The following is a 19,275-nucleotide window of genomic DNA, read 5'->3' on the forward strand; positions in this document are numbered from 1 at the left end:
GAACTATGTAAAGTATCCACCAGGGGTGCGTTCTTGCACCACTTTTGTTTTCATTATATATTAACGGGGTGGATGCACATTTACAACAATTGCCTGCCGACACCCCAAAAATAGGTAATCGCTTACTCCCTGTCCTCCTGTATGCTGATGATGCAGTATTATTTTCGCGGACCGCTAATGGTCCCTAGCGACTGATAGAGGGTTTTTCAACATTCATGAGGGACAGGGACATGTGCTTAAATTGATTAAAAATGTGTGTAATTCTTTGTCATACCAGTAAGGCTAAAAATAGAACCCATCTGGTTAAAGTACAGAAACTAGCAGAGGTAGATAGCTTTACATACTTGGGTCTTCACTTCCACAGAGGCCATATATAGGTTCACAGTATCAGACTACAGGAGGTAGCCCATATACCCCTACACTAGGGCAATAATCTGTAACAAGCAACAGTGTCTCAAACAAGGGTATTATTTTAAAGTCAAGTACATCTGGGTGTAATTAGTCACGGTGGATTAAATTCAAGGGGGAGAAAAACAGGGAGACATTTGCATGTAAAGGTAAATTGAATTTCAATAAACAAAGATGTTGGACAAATTAAACTTCATATGTACAAGCACATGAGACGGTACCACTGCGTTACATTAAATGACATGTAACGCAGTCTTGACAAGAGGATGGGGCTGCATCGGGGCAACCACTATCGATGCTTCCCTTCAGTCCTCCACCACAGACCTTGGGATTTGCAAGCACACTTGCGACACTGCAACCCTTACCTCGGTCTGCCACTCGTTGGCCCTTCCTGTTGCCACCCCTTCCTCGGCTCTGTCCTTGTTTTAATCAGCTCATGGAGACACAACTCTCCTTGCCACAGCTCTACTAGCTCCCCGCCCCCACCGGTCTTCATAGTCTTCACATGCACCTCTTCCTCCCCCAAGAATTAGACCCATCAAAGTCTTCCCTTCATCTGACATACCTAGCTCCAAGCATCCAGCAACACGTCTTACACTGTGCTTTCTTTGCGCATAGGTCTCAACAGGTGCACCCCAGCATCCTTCTGGACCTAGCCTGCCCTTGTATTCCAAGTAAGTTCTATTACGGCACACAACCTGGCGCCTTTACTCACACTTCTCCTCTATGAGCCTAGCCACTCATTTAAAAATTTCGGCAGCACCCTATACACTCCTTTCCCCCTCCCCCTCCCCCTTTCTCCTTCACCCCACCTTGTTTCTCCCCCACCCGCCCCCCTCTCCCGTCTTGGGCTCAAAATTCTTTTAAACCCTCTTCACTCTAACCTGCCTGTCTCTCTTGGTCCACTAATAGAACACATATGTATCGAAATGTATATATTCTCTATTCCCAGCACTGCAATTTAAATAAACTGTTACCTGGTCCTGATGATGGCCTAACACTTCTGCAGGCCAAAACGCCATTGACTTCCACAGCGGAACTCTTGGCGCCCCCCTTTTACAGATACCCCACTCTTTTGAATTCTGTATTATTGTACCATTAAATGCCTGGCTAGCCCAAATATGTAAAGAATTTTAAATCCCACTTGTCTCTTGTCGCGCCCATCACTATCGATGTATATACCACGCCACATGTCACTTGCGCCGTCACAAACCTTCACGAGCACTTGTGCACAGTATTTTGTATGTTAAATGTCATTTAATGTAATGCAGTGCTACCGTCTCATGTGATTGTACATATGAACTTTAATATGTCCAACATGTTTATTTATTGAAAAACAATTTACCTTTACATGAAAATGGCTCCCTGTTTTCAATATTTAGGTTCACAGCAAAAATAGGTAGCTAACCTATTGATGTAATACTACAACTGTATAAAAGGAAATGTATCAGTAGTGTTACCTTATGGGCTCATCAAATACTAAGCTGCTACAAACAATGGAGAAGAAGTTCTTATGTAGATTATTGGCAGTACCCAGTTCTTCCTCGTCTTATTTTGTGCATACCTAACTAGCATCCTCCTTTCTAGTAGATTATATACATATATAGGTGCACTATTAACATGGCACGGAATATGGTCCAAAACTGGGACCAAGTTCACTAGAAAAATCATTGAAGATTGTCTGGCCCTAGACTCCAGAGATATAATGCCGTGGTTTGTGCATGTGAGTGTCCTCCTAAAGAGTCTAGATGAGAATGTTACTCTGGATGATCAAACAAGTATTATATTGTGGCAAGAAAAAATAAAAAAGATTTTGAGGGGAATTAGTGAGAGTGCCAAAGTAACTGTTAACTGCTATATACATGGTCATCGGCACAATGGCATCCAAGGTTATTTATCAATATTTATCATTTGTGTCTAACGTGCAGGACAGATTTTACCTTAATAGGCTTCTGCTAAATACTTTACACCTTATAGTAGCCTTCCCACAAATGGGCAAATGGACAAAGAACTTACCAAAATGTCCATGTGACAGTCAAACTTCACATTCTACCCAGCACTTCATCCTATTTTGTAAATTTTATAATATTATGGAGGAACAATTTTTGAAAACATTATTTATTGCAAATAAAATGTTTTATTTCAGAGAGGCGTTTAATTACCTATGCAGCCTAAGTACTGTGGAAGAATGTCTTGGAGTTACTAGATATATCACGTTTGCAATAAAGCATAGGAACGCATGTACCCATTTGGAGAATTTACTCTATGAAGTCAAATAAAATGATCACACCCAGTTTGTTCAGAGTAATCAAGCAAGGTTTTATGAATGGATAACCTGTATATTCCTGCGCACATCTTTTCACTGTAATACAGAATGAATCCTTTTGAATATTTACTCTCTTGCTTTGAATTTAAAATTATTTTATTCAAAGAACTGTGTTTTTTACAATGTATCCATGCATATCTTCAATGGATTTTATCCGAATAAAGATTGTTTGATCTTGAGTTTTCCACTCTTTACAGCTGGTGGCACCTCCACTCTGAAAATTGTTCCAGCACTACTGTAAATAGGAGCAGCATTGGGGTGGTCCTCATGGTTGCAGGAATGTTGTTACAGATCCTGTGTGTAAAGATGTAAAATGCCTGCTGCCTGTTTTTTTACACTACTTAGTCTACAGTCTGGTGGCATCCTGGCTGTGGGTCTGCTGAGATCCACCAGAGATGGTGACCTTGTCTGCAACATAAGCAGGAGTGATGGTCATAATAGTTTTGCAAATGATGCAGTTGGTTTTGAAGATGATGCAGACTGCCATGAGAAGCCAATGGATTTCCATCAGGATGGTGTTTATGTGATCATAATTCTTTAGGTCCTTGAAGAGATATGCTGTGGCATGTAGGATGCCACTAAGGAGTGCTAGTGTAGGGCCTGGGGACCATGAAGTAGGGCATTACCAACATCCAAATTTGAGAGGACGGCAGTCCTGAAGCTGTTTCCTGGAAGAACCGGTTTGACTTTCGTTAGAAGAGAGAGTTGGTATCAGTTTGTCTCTGTTTTTTAGGTATTGTGTACCTTGAGTGTAAGGTTAGTGTCTAGAGTGAATCCAAGTAACTTGGCATTCTGTAAAAGTTGGGATTCTAAGCCATGAAGGTCTATGTCATTAAAGCACGTATGTATTGTATCTTGTTTATTGTTCTTGGCAAATAACAAGAATTCTATCTTGGTTTGGTTGAGCTTCAGGTAGGGGTTGTTTATCTAGTCCTGGAAGATGTTCAGGCAGTGTTTGAGGTGTTGGATGTCCAAAGCAGAGATGACTTTCAAGTAGTGTAGTTTATCACCGTATATTGTTGAATCTTTATGCTGGTATATGCTGGTAGAGCACCAAGTGGCTCCATGTATAGGTTGAAGATGACAGGAGGCAGTTCGGAGCCCAGAGGGACTCCACAGGTGATAAGAATCTTATGTAACCAGAAGGTGCCAATGTGAACAAACGGATGCTGGTTGGAAAGGTAGGAGGAGAACCAGCGTGGTGCTCCTGAGACTACTTTGAAAAGTGAGTGAAGCCAGAGGCCACTCCAATTTACAATTTACAGTGGTGCTGGAACAATTTCAGAGGGGTTGAATAGTACAAAATGCTGTATATTACTTTTAGCCAGAAAAGTAGATGATTTTTAGATATATGGATAACCACAGGTCTCTCTAAAATCAAAATCAGGGTGATAGAACATATTTTTTTTAAACCTGACGGTGTTCCACAGATTTTGATGAGATCTCTTCCTCTTGCAATTGTTTTTTATTACATCTTGAGTTGTGGCGCATTTGATGTTGAAGTCTGGACCCTAGGAAATTTACTAGTATGCATTTGTAATCTGCAGAATTTGCGGAGTTGTTCACTATGGGAATTATGCAACTATCACAAGAAACATTTTGACCCTGATAACATCCTTCTTCCAATTTATAGACTCAGTGCACAGCCATATAGGGAATTTCCCCGCTTTCCCTAACTTTGTTTCATGAGGTAGAAGGCACAGGCACCTTTTCCCCGATCATAAAGAAGAGATGTACACATCAATTGACTCCTCTTCAGTTTAGCAAATGTAGTCTGTAGGTGTAGCCAGGGTCCAGTCCTTTTTTTACAGAGTTTTATATAGCACAAACTTGACCCAAAGGTATCGGGTATCAGAGCGCTTTACACAAGCATCAGTTGCTTTACATGAGGACACATTGATTTTTTTGTTAGGCACAGAGAGATTAAGTCATTTGCCCAGATGCACAGGGTGTAGCGCAATCCTTGCCAAGACTTGAACCCGGTTCCCCAGATTTGAGGTTTACCGCCCTAGCCGTTAGGCCAACTGCTCTCCCCCTCCTTCCAATCCTCAGCCTAGAGGGTCAAGTATTTCAGATAAGAAACCAGTGTGATCTACCCAAATCACACATTATAGAATTAAAAAGCTGGGATTTTCTACCTCTCCATCAAACCATTACCTTGTCCTGGAATTGGGTCAGATCAAGCAGGGAATTCTGGTGGACAGGCTGTATTCTTGAGTAGTGCTTCATTAGATGTCATTGAGGGTAGCAGGGACTTTTCTGCTAAAGGAGGTTTTTGTGACGGATGTGGGAAGTGTGTGAGCAGTATGAGGCTGTGAAACAATAATGATGGTAAGCAGGCATGCAGGCTGTGCTGTCTGTGGCTGGTTTAACCTGAAACTTGTACACCAGCTTGGCTAAAAGTTAGTGGCATAAAGAGGAGTGGTGAGAAGTGGATTATTGTAAAGTAGAGTGCCTTGGAGTAGATTGGAGTGTTATGGAGTGGCGTAGAGAGTCATGGAGTGGTGTGGAGTAACATGGAGTGGTGTAGAGTAAAGTTTAGTAGCATGCAGTGGAGTGAAGTGGAATGTAATGAAGTGGCATACAGTGGAGTGGCATATAGTGGAGAATCGAGGAGGGAGTAGAGTGTTAGAGTGGGAGGGCATAGAATGGAGTATTGTGTTATGAGGTAGTATGGAGTTTTGTGGAGTGGTGTAGAGTAAAGTGGTGTAATGTAGAGGGTGTTGCGTAGAGTGGAGTGTTGTAGAGTACAGTAGCGTAGAGCAGAGTAGATTAGTGTAGAGTGGAGTGGTATAGAGTGGAGGAGTGTAGTAGAGTGGAATGACAGAGTGGAGCAGAGGGTCGTAGAGTTATGTGGTCGTAGAGTTATGTGGTGTATAGTGTGGTGGAGTTGATTAGTGTGTTGTAGAATAGAGTGGAGTAAAATATCATGGAGTGGTGTAGAGGGAATTGCATGGAGAGTCATAGAGTGGAGTAGTGTCATAGAGTGGAGCAGAGGTATGTAGAGTGGAGTGTCCTAGAGTGTCATAGAGATCAGTAGACTTTAATGGATTCGAGCTTCAGTGTGGAGTGTTTACGAATGGAGTAGAGTGGAGTAAGGTGAAGTGGCACAAAGAACAATGGTGCTTTCTAAAACAAACAACTGTATTGTATTACTGCAATTTATTTACAGCAGATAGATTCTACCTTACTCTTATTCCTTCCTCTTCTCTGACTAAACCAACACATAGTAAGAATATGTGATGAAAAAAGATTACTCCTGAAAATGAGTTCCATGTGAACAATTCAGAAGAATATCACGTGAGAGCATTATAGAGTGAGTAATGTGTAAAGCAGCGAGGAGGTGGTCGGTGGTGGTGGGAGAAAAAGGAGCTATAGAGTGTTTGTAAGTCTGGGAAGAGGAAGAGATGTTTGTATATAGAAGGAAAGCAAATGAAAATTTCAGGGGTGGGAGCGAAAGGAGGAAAGTAAAACCAATGGCCACAGAAAGAGAGCTGCATGTGGGTTTTATGCTTTAACCACATAAAATGCCTGCTATGACTAAGCTGCACTGCTGAAGTAACTGCTTGAATGGTGCTAAAAAGGAACTTTGGCATTAAGTTTGCGCTATTTACTACAGAATGGCTCTTGGAATTATGCCCATGATTTCTTACTCACTTTCAAAGAGCTGCATGGAGGACTGCATGGTAAGAGTGGTATGCTGTGTATCAGTCTCCTGGTGAGTCAACTGGTGGGGGATTTTACTCCTTTGAGAGCATAATTTGTTTTCCATCACTACCTAAATCGTTTTTCTAAAGTAATCTATCAAGTTCAATGTTTCCATTGTTTGTGGTTCAATGAACATTTAATTTTACAACAGTTTCTAAACTTCATACAAAACGTTCCACTAAGATGTCAAGAGCGAAACAAACAATAGTACTCACAAGTTGCTCCCTAGCATCATGCATTTCTGAAACCATTCATTACACAAAGCCCCGTTGGAGTTAATTTCAGTGCTAAAAATATTTTCACTTCACATGTAACAAGTACTGAAGTGGATACCTGCTTATGCTCTTGGGGGACTGTGGGAAGCACCCAATGAGGAATTCACTCAAATGGGCCTCTGCTTATGTCCTGGCGGTACTAGGTAGTGCATGCTTTGTCAAAGCATGAAGAAGCAATAAAAAGCGTGTTGGAGGTTCTCCAGGGAGCTAATAAGAGCGAGTTGAACCCACCGCACTTTGGCAGCACTGTAACTTTAAAGGGAGGGTGTAGCTCTTGTTTTTATTTTGTTCTCCTATCGTTGCTTGAGAAAAGAAGTTCCACCATGGTGGATGAACACAGTACTTTGCCGACGAGAAACTGATAAGAGAAATACATATGGAAGAAAAGGAAATTGAAGACCTACAATCAATAGAAATGAGGAAAAGTAAGGAGACAAGCAAAAGGACTGATAAGAAGTGAAGGTGGGATGTAAGTCCCTTTGAAGATACATTTAATTTAATACAATAGATTTCACAAGCACGGTGCAAGCGCTGTGCAGGCGAAACTCAAAAACCATAGTTGTTTTATATTTTTTGTTAAAGTAAAAATGAGCTGAAATCCATGTGGCCAAGCAACCTTTGATACTCCTAACTACTATGGACAGTAAATTTGAACATAAACACTAGGGGCCAAATTTATCAAGGTTTTGCATCGCCTTGTGCCATGCAAGAGGGGGCAAGATCAATGCAAAACCTAAGTGAGATTTATCAAGCCATGCAGGCCACCTTGCATGGCCCTGCTTGATAAATCTAGTGTAATGCAATGCAGTGCAAATCGCTGCATTGCACTACTCTGCCCCAGGTAAACACATGCTACGGATAGAGTGTGGGTGTTCCCATACATCCACCCTTGGATTTTGGTACATTCCCAGATTTAACATTAGTGGTAGGTCTGGGAAGGCGTCAAAATGCTACGCCTCCCCAGGTGGGGTGCAACAAGGAGACAAATCTTTATTTCTCCGCGCATTATCCTTTTTCCTGTTGTGCTGCATTGTGCAGCATACATACAAAGAGGAAAATGCCTCTCAAGATTGTTTTTGTGCATGAATGTTTCCTTTTTTGCACACAACAGTCCTGCCTATAGAGCAGAAACCCATTCACCATGATGCAAGGGTGCCTGCATTGGTGCTAAAGACACACAATTGATGGACGGAATGCAGAACAAATCAAAACATTCACCCCCAGTCAAGAGATCTGGGTTAAATCCATCATTCTTTGGCTCACCATGCCACCCCTGTTTAGACCTGGCCATATGCAAATCAGTCTTGACCATGTGCCTCATGGGAACACTCCAGCCCGAACTGCCAAGCCAGGTCCTCCCTGGACCGGAAACAAGCATCCTAGGACCGGTTTCGGAGTTTCACCCCTTGTCAGCCAGGATAGCTTGATTCCAGTGGCACAGTAAGCCCAGGACCCACGTCTGGGCATACCTGGCGCACTTAGGGCGAGAAAGCAAAAGACACACAATTGATGGACGGAATGCAGAACAAATCAAAACATTCACCCTCAGTCAAGAGATCTGGGTTAAATCCATCATTCTTGTGCTCACCATGCCACCCCAGTTTAGATCTGGCCATATGCAAATCAGTCTTGACCCTGTGCCTCATGGGAACAGTCCAGCCCGAACTGCCAAGCCAGGTCCTCCCTGGACCGGAAACAACCATCCTAGGACCGGTTTCGGGGTTTCACCCCTCATCAGCCAGGATAGCTTGATTCCAGTGGCACAGTTACAAAATGCAAAACAAATCAAAACATTCACCCCCAGTCAAGAGATCTGGGTTAAATCCATCATTCTTTTGCTCACCATGTCACCCCAGTTTAGACCTGGCCATATGCAAATCAGTCTTGACCCTGTGCCTCATGGGAACAGTCCAGCCCGAACTGCCAAGCCAGGTCCTCCCTGGACCGGAAACAAGCATCCTAGGACCGGTTTTGGAGTTTCACCCCTTCTCAGACTGGATAGCTTGATTCCAGTAGCACAGTGAGCCCAGGACCCACGTCTGGGCATACCTGGCACACTTAGGGCGAGAAAGCAAAAGACACACAATTGATGGACGGAATGCAGAACAAATCAAAACATTCACCCCCAGTCAAGAGATCTGGGTTAAATCCATCATTCTTTGGCTCACCATGCCACCCCTGTTTAGACCTGGCCATATGCAAATCAGTCTTGACCATGTGCCTCATGGGAACGGTCCAGCCCGAACTGCCAAGCCAGGTCCTCCCTGGACCGTAAACAATCATCCTAGGACCGGTTTCGGGGTTTCACCCCTCTTCAGCCAGGATAGCTTGATTCCAGTGGCACAGTGAGCCCAGGACCCACGTCTGGGCATACCTGGCGCACTTAGGGCGAGAAAGCAAAAGACACACAATTGATGGACGGAATGCAGAACAAATCAAAACATTCAAGTGCGAGAATAGGATACATCAAACTGACTTTTGTTTTGATCTGTGAAGACTTCGGGGCCATGGCATTAGGGGATCTTGAGCAAAACATATATTTATATTGTTATGCTTCTTGCAACACCATTTAGAAAAGGATGAGCTTCATACACATAGTGATCCCAATGATGTCCGCACACTAGCAGTGTAAAATCATGCATAAAGGGACATGGATTCAGACAGAAGGGCAGCGTGCCAATCCATTGAGCTATTTTGCAAGTTTTGAAACTATTAGTGGTAAAAAATGTGGACAAGCGTCTTCCATTGCATTGGGCTAAATATACAATTTTCAACGGTTTGTCAAAAGGCACTGGCAACATACACATTTGATTTGAAAATGATGACTCCATATTTACCATAAAGCATCTTCCATATTGAATGAGTGTCAGACCGTGTACGTGTATCTTACAGTTTATACAACTGAGTGGCATTTGAAGCTATGTTACAAGATGCTGAATTGTTAAAACAACTGGATATTACTATGGAGAAACCAGTAATGCAATTGTTAAGTATGCCTCTCTTTGAGTACCTCCATTGTTTATTCAGTTTCTAAATCTCATAACTCACTGCTACGATGTATCAACAGTTGATAACAAAACTTGCTACTCACTGTTGCTAGGTCATAAAGTCCTTCCAAACCAGGTTGACGGGGCTCTCTGAGAGCCTGTCTGGGCAGCACTACTCATCTGCTGTGATTGGAGCACATCTCCAGGAAGGGGAAGGAAGGCCGGAAAGGTGGTGGGGGTTGGTTAAGGATTGCAGGTACGTTTTTCTTTATCTTTGGGACACAGATACATTGCAAACGCCATCTTATGTATGATTTCCACATTATTTATCTGACCCTGCATAGCAGTTGAAAGCAGGGGAAGACGATTTTGGGGGCTATACATAACATAACATTATAGATGGGTAAAAAGTGAATTACAGGGATGTTTTCACCTCGGAGCGCTTAGTGACATCATAGACAGCCTTAGCTTCCCTACCATTGTGTATTTGATGGTACTCAGAACCCCACGGTGAAAAACATCCCTGTACTTCCCTGTTACCCATCTATAAATCTATATATATTTGTTTTGGGAAGAGTTGGTGATTGACGCAATTATGCATCGCTTAAAGAGTTGATGATCCATTGTGTCCAGGTTCCAAAGTGCCTGCATGCTATAAGAGGCAGTCTATCTGCAGCAACAATCTGCCTCGCCTTGATATCAGAGTGAGGTGTCACTAGATGCCTCACAGGTCATGCACGGAAAGCCACAGCCTGTGGACGTCACCACTCCCAACTGACCTTCCTTCTCTTCTCCTTGAGTCTGCTTTAAGGAACTATCACAAAAGTCTAGAAACCCTTCTCTTACAGCAACTATATAGCTTAGGGTTTGACTAATATTATACTTGCTTTCCACTGTGTCACCAACATTGATATTGATCTAGTGCCCGCCCTAAAATATGCAGAGTCCATGCCCTCTTCCATAAGGACATTTGTAAAAAAAAAAACCAGATGGCAGTATGGCATGCAAACCAGCATCGATACTAATGAGCGTCCTCTGAATGTCCCAAAACCAAATTTCCAAAAAGCACACATGCGCAATAAATTCGCTAAATGGCAAGCACATTTTCAACACATCTGCCTCTGGCTATAGCTTTCTTTGCATGACCTAAGCGCCCATATATAGCCATAAACTATGTGGTTAGCAAGGTAGGGGACTGCATTATAAATATTCTGACATTTTACAAAACCTCCATATAAACCTATGCTTTTGCATCAATATGTGTTGAGTTGTTTGATTTCAAGTACTTCTGTGTTATCATGACTCTCAAAACAAATATTCTCTGCTCTTTTTTTTACATTACGATAACCATCAGAAACACTGCCAAATTATCCATTGAAATCAGACCATCTGGGTCCCCAAGGTAAGTAATTCTATTAACTGCTGTACTTTATTGAGTTCATTATGCTCTGTGTTCAGTAGATTGAAGGTTGATTGAAGTCGAGGCCTATTGACTGCAGGACATGTTGGCTATGACAAGATCTAGTGCGCTGTCCTTTCGACTGTACACCCAAGGCAGAGCAATGGCTTATCAAGCACAGCTAACACAACTAACACAACTCCAGGCAACACTTAACCTGAACACACCCGGTGCTGTATCGGAACCAAAAAAACATACCTGGATTGTCTGGCTCTGGTAGACTTTTATAACATGGAAACTGAAGCTGTAGATTCCTTTCCTTGGTGCTACAAATACTGATTCCAATGTGAAGAAGTTTCCAACATTTACCAGGATCTGTGAAAATAGTAACCCCAAAAACAAAAGTAAGTCCTCTGGTGATGTCCATGCGGCTGCAAGGTATGTAACACAAGTATGGGTAATACTATGGGATTTTTTTTATTTTGATACAGAAAAGTAAAACTGTTGCACATAACAATGGAAGCAGGCTCCAACTGTAGCACATGACGATAGAAGCATGCTGCAACTGCAGCACAAAACAATAGAAGAAGGCTGCAACTGTACCACATGACAATAGAAGCCGGCTGCAAGAGTAGCACATGCCAATAAAAGCAGGCTGCAACTGTAGCACATGACAATAGAAGCAGGCTGCAACTGTAGCACATGACAATAGAAGCAGGCTGCAACTGTAGCATATGACAAAAGAAGCAGGCTGTAGCACATGACAATAGAAGCAGGCTGCAATTGTAGCACATGACAAAAAAAAGGCTGCAACTGTAGCACATGACAATAGAAACAGGCTGCAACTGTACCACATGACAATAGAAGCCGGCTGCAAGAGTAGCACATGCCAATAAAAGCAGGCTGCAACTGTAGCACATGACAATAGAAGCAGGCTGCAACTGTAGCACATGACAATAGAAGCAGGCTGCAACTGTACCACGTGACAATAGAAGCCGGCTGCAAGAGTAGCACATGCCAATAAAAGCAGGCTGCAACTGTAGCACATGACAATAGAAGCAGGCTGCAACTGTAGCACATGACAATAGAAGCAGGCTGCAACTGTAGCATATGACAAAATAAGTAGGCTGTAGCACATGACAATAGAAGCAGGCTGCAATTGTAGCACATGACAAAAAAAAGGCTGCAACTGTAGCACATGACAATAGAAACAGGCTGCAACTGTAGCTCATGACAATTGAAGCAGGCTGCAACTGTAGCACATGACAATAGAAGCAGGCTGCAATTGTAGCACATGACAAAAGAAGCAGGCTGCAACTGTAGCACATGACAATAGAAGCAGGCTGCAACTGTAGGACATGACAATAGAAGCAGGCTGCAACTGTAGCTCATGACAATTTAAGCAGGCTGCAACTGTAGCACATGACAAAAGAAGCAGGCTGCAACTGTAGCACATTACAGTAGAAGCAGGCTGCAACTGTAGCTCATGACAATTGAAGCAGGCTGCAACTGTAGCTCATGACAATTGAAGCAGGCTGCAACTGTAGCACATGCCAATAAAAGCAGGCTGCAACTGTAGCACATGACAATAGAAGCAGGCTGCAACTGTAGCACATGACAATAGAAGCAGGCTGTAGCACATGACAATAGAAGCAGGCTGCAATTGTAGCACATGACAAAAAAAAGGCTGCAACTGTAGCACATGACAATAGAAACAGGCTGCAACTGTACCACATGACAATAGAAGCCGGCTGCAAGAGTAGCACATGCCAATAAAAGCAGGCTGCAACTGTAGCACATGACAATAGAAGCAGGCTGCAACTGTAGCACATGACAATAGAAGCAGGCTGCAACTGTACCACGTGACAATAGAAGCCGGCTGCAAGAGTAGCACATGCCAATAAAAGCAGGCTGCAACTGTAGCACATGACAATAGAAGCAGGCTGCAACTGTAGCACATGACAATAGAAGCAGGCTGCAACTGTAGCATATGACAAAATAAGTAGGCTGTAGCACGTGACAATAGAAGCAGGCTGCAATTGTAGCACATGACAAAAAAAAAGGCTGCAACTGTAGCACATGACAATAGAAACAGGCTGCAACTGTAGCTCATGACAATTGAAGCAGGCTGCAACTGTAGCACATGACAATAGAAGCAGGCTGCAACTGTAGCACATGACAAAAGAAGCAGGCTGCAACTGTAGCACATGACAATAGAAGCAGGCTGCAACTGTAGGACATGACAATAGAAGCAGGCTGCAACTGTAGCTCATGACAATTTAAGCAGGCTGCAACTGTAGCACATGACAATAGAAGCAGGCTGCAACTGTAGCACATGACAAAAGAAGCAGGCTGCAACTGTAGCACATGACAGTAGAAGCAGGCTGCAACTGTAGCTCATGACAATTTAAGCAGGCTGCAACTGTAGCACATGACAATAGAAGCAGGCTGCAACTGTAGCACATGACAAAAGAAGCAGGCTGCAACTGTAGCACATGACAATAGAAGCAGGCTGCAACTGTAGCTCATGACAATTTAAGCAGGCTGCAACTGTAGCATATGACAATAGAAGCAGGCTGCAACTGTAGCACATGACAAGAGAAGAAGGCTGCAACTGTAACACATGACAATAGAAGCAGGCTGCAACTGTTGCACATGACAAAAGAAGCAGGCTGTAGCACATGACAATAGAAGCAGGCTGCAACTGTAGCACATGACAAAAGAAGCAGGCTGCAACTGTAGCACATGACAGTAGAAGCAGGCTGCAACTGTAGCTCATGACAATTTAAGCAGGCTGCAACTGTAGCACATGACAATAGAAGCAGGCTGCAACTGTAGCACATGACAAAAGAAGCCGGCTGCAACTGTAGCACATGACAATAGAAGCAGGCTGCAACTGTAGCACATGACACTAGAAGCAGGCTGCAGCTGTAGCACATGACACTAGAAGCAGGCTGCAGCTGTAGCACATGACACTAGAAGCAGGCTGCAGCTGTAGCATATGACAATGTAAGCAGGCTGCAACTGTAGCATATGACAAAAGAAGCCGGCTGCAAGAGTAGCACATGCCAATAAAAGCAGGCTGCAACTGTAGCACATGACAATAGAAGCAGGCTGCAACTGTAGCATATGACAATAGAAGCAGGCTGCAACTGTAGCATATGACAATAGAAGCAGGCTGCAACTGTAGCATATGACAATAGAAGCAGGCTGCAAAGGTATGTTAATTCCGGATAGCAATAGGTCCAATGACACCATCTGGCCCCTTCCTCCACCACCTCCCTCCTATTCGATGTGGCAGAGGCATCACCATGGTTTGTTATGACCTAGAACAGGCACATGTGATAACTTAAAAACATGCAAAACATGACTCACTATGTACGTTTTCTTTGTTCCATCAATCTAATTAACGAGGACTTCAAAAGGTGCATACTTTTTATATACTTTAAATATGTCTGTCACTTTCAATTTATACCTGCACATCTCTGCCTTGGATGAAATATAAAAATGCTAAGTCTTGAGCCATTAAGCTCAAAAGCAAGTATACAGTTGAGATCATACATCACATTATCCTTTTTATGACTTTTCTAATGTATTTTATCGCATTGGTTTCATGCTTTACTTAACAGCAAGCTCACTGCCCATAGAAAGGAGGGTACTGAACAGGAAGATTAATAAATCTTCCCCACTCGGCCAATGGCAAAGGGAATTGGCATAGCAGCCATGAGAATATTCCTATTAATTCACAGGGCAGCAACCCCACAACTATAAATCACGCGGGAACGAGACACAAACCACCTGAAGCAGCAAATCACCCAATTAAAATAATTTCTGTCTTCACAAAAATTGCAGGGTCGCTTTTTTTTAGAACGCTCGAGATATATTACACGAGGAAAAGGAGACAACATATGACAATATCAGACATGTTTTAACAGTACAGATTCATACTCGGGACACGGCACTGCGGGTAACTTTCCAATTAACAAAGAAGAACTTCCTGACGAATGCCTTCCACCGATGTTAACGGCAATCTCTGCTCTAGTGTTCGAAAGATTGATAAGTCTTTGGGATTTAAGTGCAGAACAGCGGGGTTGTTGCGCGCGCTTTCGGTGCCTGCGATTTTCCATTCATTTCCTTTGATATGCCTTGGCAATTTGCTGTGTGTGGAGTCCCTCTCACCAGCAGTGGGAGATCCATCATGCCAGAAGTGCTTGCTTGTACTATGCCTGGTTTTATTGCCCAGGGTACTTAGTTGCTTTACACCCACCGCTGATCCCATTAACTATTCATTGCCTCGTTGCTTGTTTTCTGAAGCGTAACTAGCGTAGCAGTTTTACACGGCCATTTTACTGCATGGTAGCACTGCAACATTTAAATAGCATATTTTGGCTAGGCGCTTTACGCTTCAGCACCACAGCCTGCTGGCTTAGAGGGAGGGTGGCAAAATGATGGCTCTGAAGAACGTAGCTAACAGCAACTCTACAACTGAGGGCTTACGACATCTCCACCGACCCCTACATGAAGATGGGTCCCTATCAGTCGCTTTCCTCACTGATCCTGACTGAGGTCAAGTCTCCCAGGCAGCTTTCCACACGAAGGAACGGGGAGGCAGTTCTGCAGGTTTATCTCCTGTATAAATGTGTCTGAGACATGGCTTGATGCTAGGTGCTTAATTTGTGCCGGCGTGGGCACAAATTCTCGTTTTTGAGGACTGGGGCTTAATTTTTAACCTTCGACTTTGAGCCAGCACAAGCGAGAGAAAGTCAGAAAAGGGAAAAAGGAGGAGGGAGAGAAAATATGAAAACAGTAACAAAGGGAGAAAGAAGCGAAAAAGAAAGTAGGAAAATGAAATAAAGAGAACGGAAGTGCGGGGTGGTGAAAGAAAGAGGCTTGAGGTGGAATCAAGATTAGACATCCTTGGTTTTTGGCAGCCCCAACTACATGCTGCACGGCAACAGCCTGTTAGAACATCGATGCCTCATTATCCTTATTGATTAATTTTTAATATATATTATTTTTTACAAATTGAGCACTGACTAGAATTCTTTTCAACCAGTCTTGTACAGGGGTGACGTGCCATTCACCTAAAGCTTACACCACTGATCAGTAATCTAAGCTTTTTGTCTCCACATCTGTCCCAAAGTCTGTGTGATCCGGGCAGGATACCACAGCATCTCTAGTTGAGAACTCTACCGTGCAGCCACAGTCGCGGATCTCTTCGCTGTGCAGAGCTGCTCTTTTGAGCCCTGGTACCCTTTTGCGTCATTATTCGTAATGGTGTAATGGTGCTTAATATAATCTACTGAAAGGTCGAATGATAATCGATTTAGTATGCAAGATGGGTTTGCGCTTACACACGAGTGAGGAAGGTACTTGTCGAAAAACAGCTCATATTCAATAAATGAGCTCTCCGGTGTAGGGAAGGGTATGACTGTCTCTCTGCCCTCTTTTTATCAACATCAGGACAGGACTGGCCACACGGGATGCAGGAAAAAACACGGTAGGATTCAGGAACATGGGGCTGATATTAGGAGGTGAATGAGGGCTCTCCATCCTGGAAAAGTAAACAACCTGGAATTTGTAAAACGCGAACTAATCACCCCTAAGGGTTTCAAGGCGCTGGGGGCCAGCCGGGAAGATTACGCGAGCTGTTGCCCAGAGTCACCTTCTGAACTGCGACGGCGCTGGGGGATCAAACCGTGAGCCCCTGCTCTGGAGTCAGCCGCCCCGGCCGCTGCGCCACATCTCTCCATCTCCCAACATCATTGAGGAAGCATGCATTTTCTTTTACACGCATGATTCCCTTCAAATCGCCATTGAAACCGTTTGATTCAATTGTACATGGGTGTACACGGGTGGGGGCGATCTGGTGCTATGATCACGTTTTCCAGAGCTGTCTTTAGCTCCCCGCCCGTCACTGACTGGCATTGCCAGGTTGGAACTGCTCCTGGCGAACTTTAACAGCATTTGTTATATCGCCAGGTCCTGACTAGAGAAGCAGTGACGGGGCTAAGGCGAGTCGAGCTGTCTGTCACTCGCGACTGCTTTTATTGTGTTATAAATATCTGATGGGTTTTTGAAGCATCGAGGGAGTTAGAATTGGGAAAAATACGCGCGATGAATATGCGTTTTGCGGTACGTTAAATTACAGCTTGGCTGCATTCATAGTTACACGCGAGGCGAATCAGCAGCACGTCGGTCGTTTCTTGATCTTTGGGTGATTGTGGACTATTTAGCTGGTCTCTGCTGGCTGTCAATGCACCAGGGGTTGATATTTAGCACAGCGCAGCACAACATTTGTTGTTTAATCTACGTCGGTGAGTGTTACAAACTTCGGAATTATTGATCTCTCTGTAAAGTTGCTGAAAACTTCAAAATGAGTACCATAATATTAAACAGAGAAAGTAACCAGTATTCAGAGCAAGCAAGCCTAACATTTCATATTTCAGACATTGAAGGGCCAAAATGCTCCCTGGTAACAACGTAGCTTTACATTTCACTGGTTCACTACTACTTCTTATAAAGCGCTTTAACCAGAGGGTTTCAAGGCACTGAACTTTAAGAGTCACTCATTTCCAATATGCTATAAAAACCTCAGATTTTGAAGCATGTATTAGTAAATGGAAGAAAAACTGCAGAACACACATATTGAAGTCAAACGGAACGTTGAAAGAGGAGGGGCTTAGCTTGAAACTATTACTTTTTACATACATGAGCATGCACATAACTCAGAGGAATTGCATATCTGTGCAGTTTCCCGAATTGGTTAAATGGAAGCCCTCACATGAAGTAAGGTACAAAATATGAGCTTAGCCCCTCTGACTCCGAGCAAACTAGTTCATTTAGACGTGTCTCGTTACTCAATTGATGGTTTACCAGTTCAAATTGAACACGGCTAAAACAGTGTTCAGGAATGCTGCGTTCCTCCAGTGCCCTTTTTGTGTACCTTTAAACTTGGTAGAGAGACTCTTTCTATTTCCAAAAGTCACCCCTTCCCACCTGCACCCTACCTGGTCGAAGTAGATGATGCGGGTTTTGTTGCTCATCTCGGACGGCTCGTGGTTCGTGCTCCGGACCGCTGAAAAGGCCACCTTGGAGTTTGCGGCGCGCACTGAGATCCCCAGGGGAGACGACGAGGACCCCTTGGAGTCCGACGTGGGGTTCGAGTCACACACCACCAGGCACTTGCCCTCCAGGACTATGGGCTCGGTGTCATTCTGCGCCCAGACGCGGAAAGTTGGAAACGTGAGGGCCATCAGCACCGTGGGTGCCACGGACAGCACCCTGCGTGCGCCCATGGCGAACATCAGCAGCGCGCGCGCTTCGGAGCCCGGGAATCTCCCTCCACACGGAGCTGCTGTCAGCAGTAGTCCAGCCAGCTGCACAGTCTCACTTCCCACTCGATCACCAATATCTCCTTTACCTGCTCGTCTTTCTGAAATAATTTTCAGCACCACAAAAAGCCAACGCGTCCTGCTTTCTTTCTTTCTCTTCTCTTCATCCAAAAGCCCTCGGGTGAATTATTGGCGGGAGAGCTCCGGCAGAAACACACGGTTTGACGTGGCCATTATTTCTTCTGTCAGCTCATCCTCCCCGTGTTCTGGAATCTGTGTGCAGGGCTGTAATGAGTACAGACGTAGCTGCTCACTTCTGCCAGGCGCTGGGATCCTGAGTCTGACTTCACTGCCAGGGTGGTTCCAACCCGTGCATCCCCAGTTGACACCCCCAAAGCATTGAGTCATAATACACCAACACAGCTATCAGTTAACTACATCAGCTGAGACAGTCATTCACAGCACAAGAATAGCATTACAGAGCCACCGGGTGCAGCACTTCAAAAACAGGAACTTTCGGAAACGTGATCTGAAATTACACACCATATTATCAACACGACATGCTTTGTGAATGACAGAAAAACACACATACCAGCATATAAATAACACGAGTTCTTACCTTTGGGGAATTTTATTTTTAGTTTCACAAAAAATAAGAAAATAAAAACATTCAGCATTATAATGTCCCTTTTTTTTTATCTGTGTTATTCATCAAGTATGAAGTAAAACAAAACGAATGACTCAATTAATGTACAAAGGGATGAACGACTAAGTGAATGAGCAGTGATTGAAGAAGCAGATGTGTGATTAGATAGATGAATAAATGGAGCACTGAATA

General features: G+C 43.7%; 1 protein-coding gene across 2 annotated transcripts in view; it reads right to left on the minus strand.

Moving 5' to 3' along the window:
* Positions 1-18,756, minus strand: part of CBLN4 (cerebellin 4 precursor) — a 231,984-nt gene extending 213,228 nt beyond the window's left edge. Inside the window, exons 1-2 of one of the 2 annotated variants that reach the window (XM_085614567.1) lie at positions 18,114-18,752; positions 11,362-11,478 (exon numbers count right to left, since the gene is read on the minus strand). In XM_085614567.1, coding sequence (XP_085470693.1) covers positions 11,362-11,478; positions 18,114-18,410 — 414 coding nt within the window. In that variant the 5' untranslated portion in view covers positions 18,411-18,752. Of the gene's footprint in view, positions 1-11,361; positions 11,479-18,113 lie in introns of both variants that reach the window. The other variant, XM_085614568.1, reaches the window with a different exon arrangement.
* Positions 18,757-19,275: the final 519 nt, after the last annotated feature.

This window comes from Triturus cristatus, chromosome 7 (genome assembly GCF_964204655.1).
Source record: "Triturus cristatus chromosome 7, aTriCri1.1, whole genome shotgun sequence".
Lineage (NCBI taxonomy): Eukaryota > Metazoa > Chordata > Amphibia > Caudata > Salamandridae > Triturus > Triturus cristatus.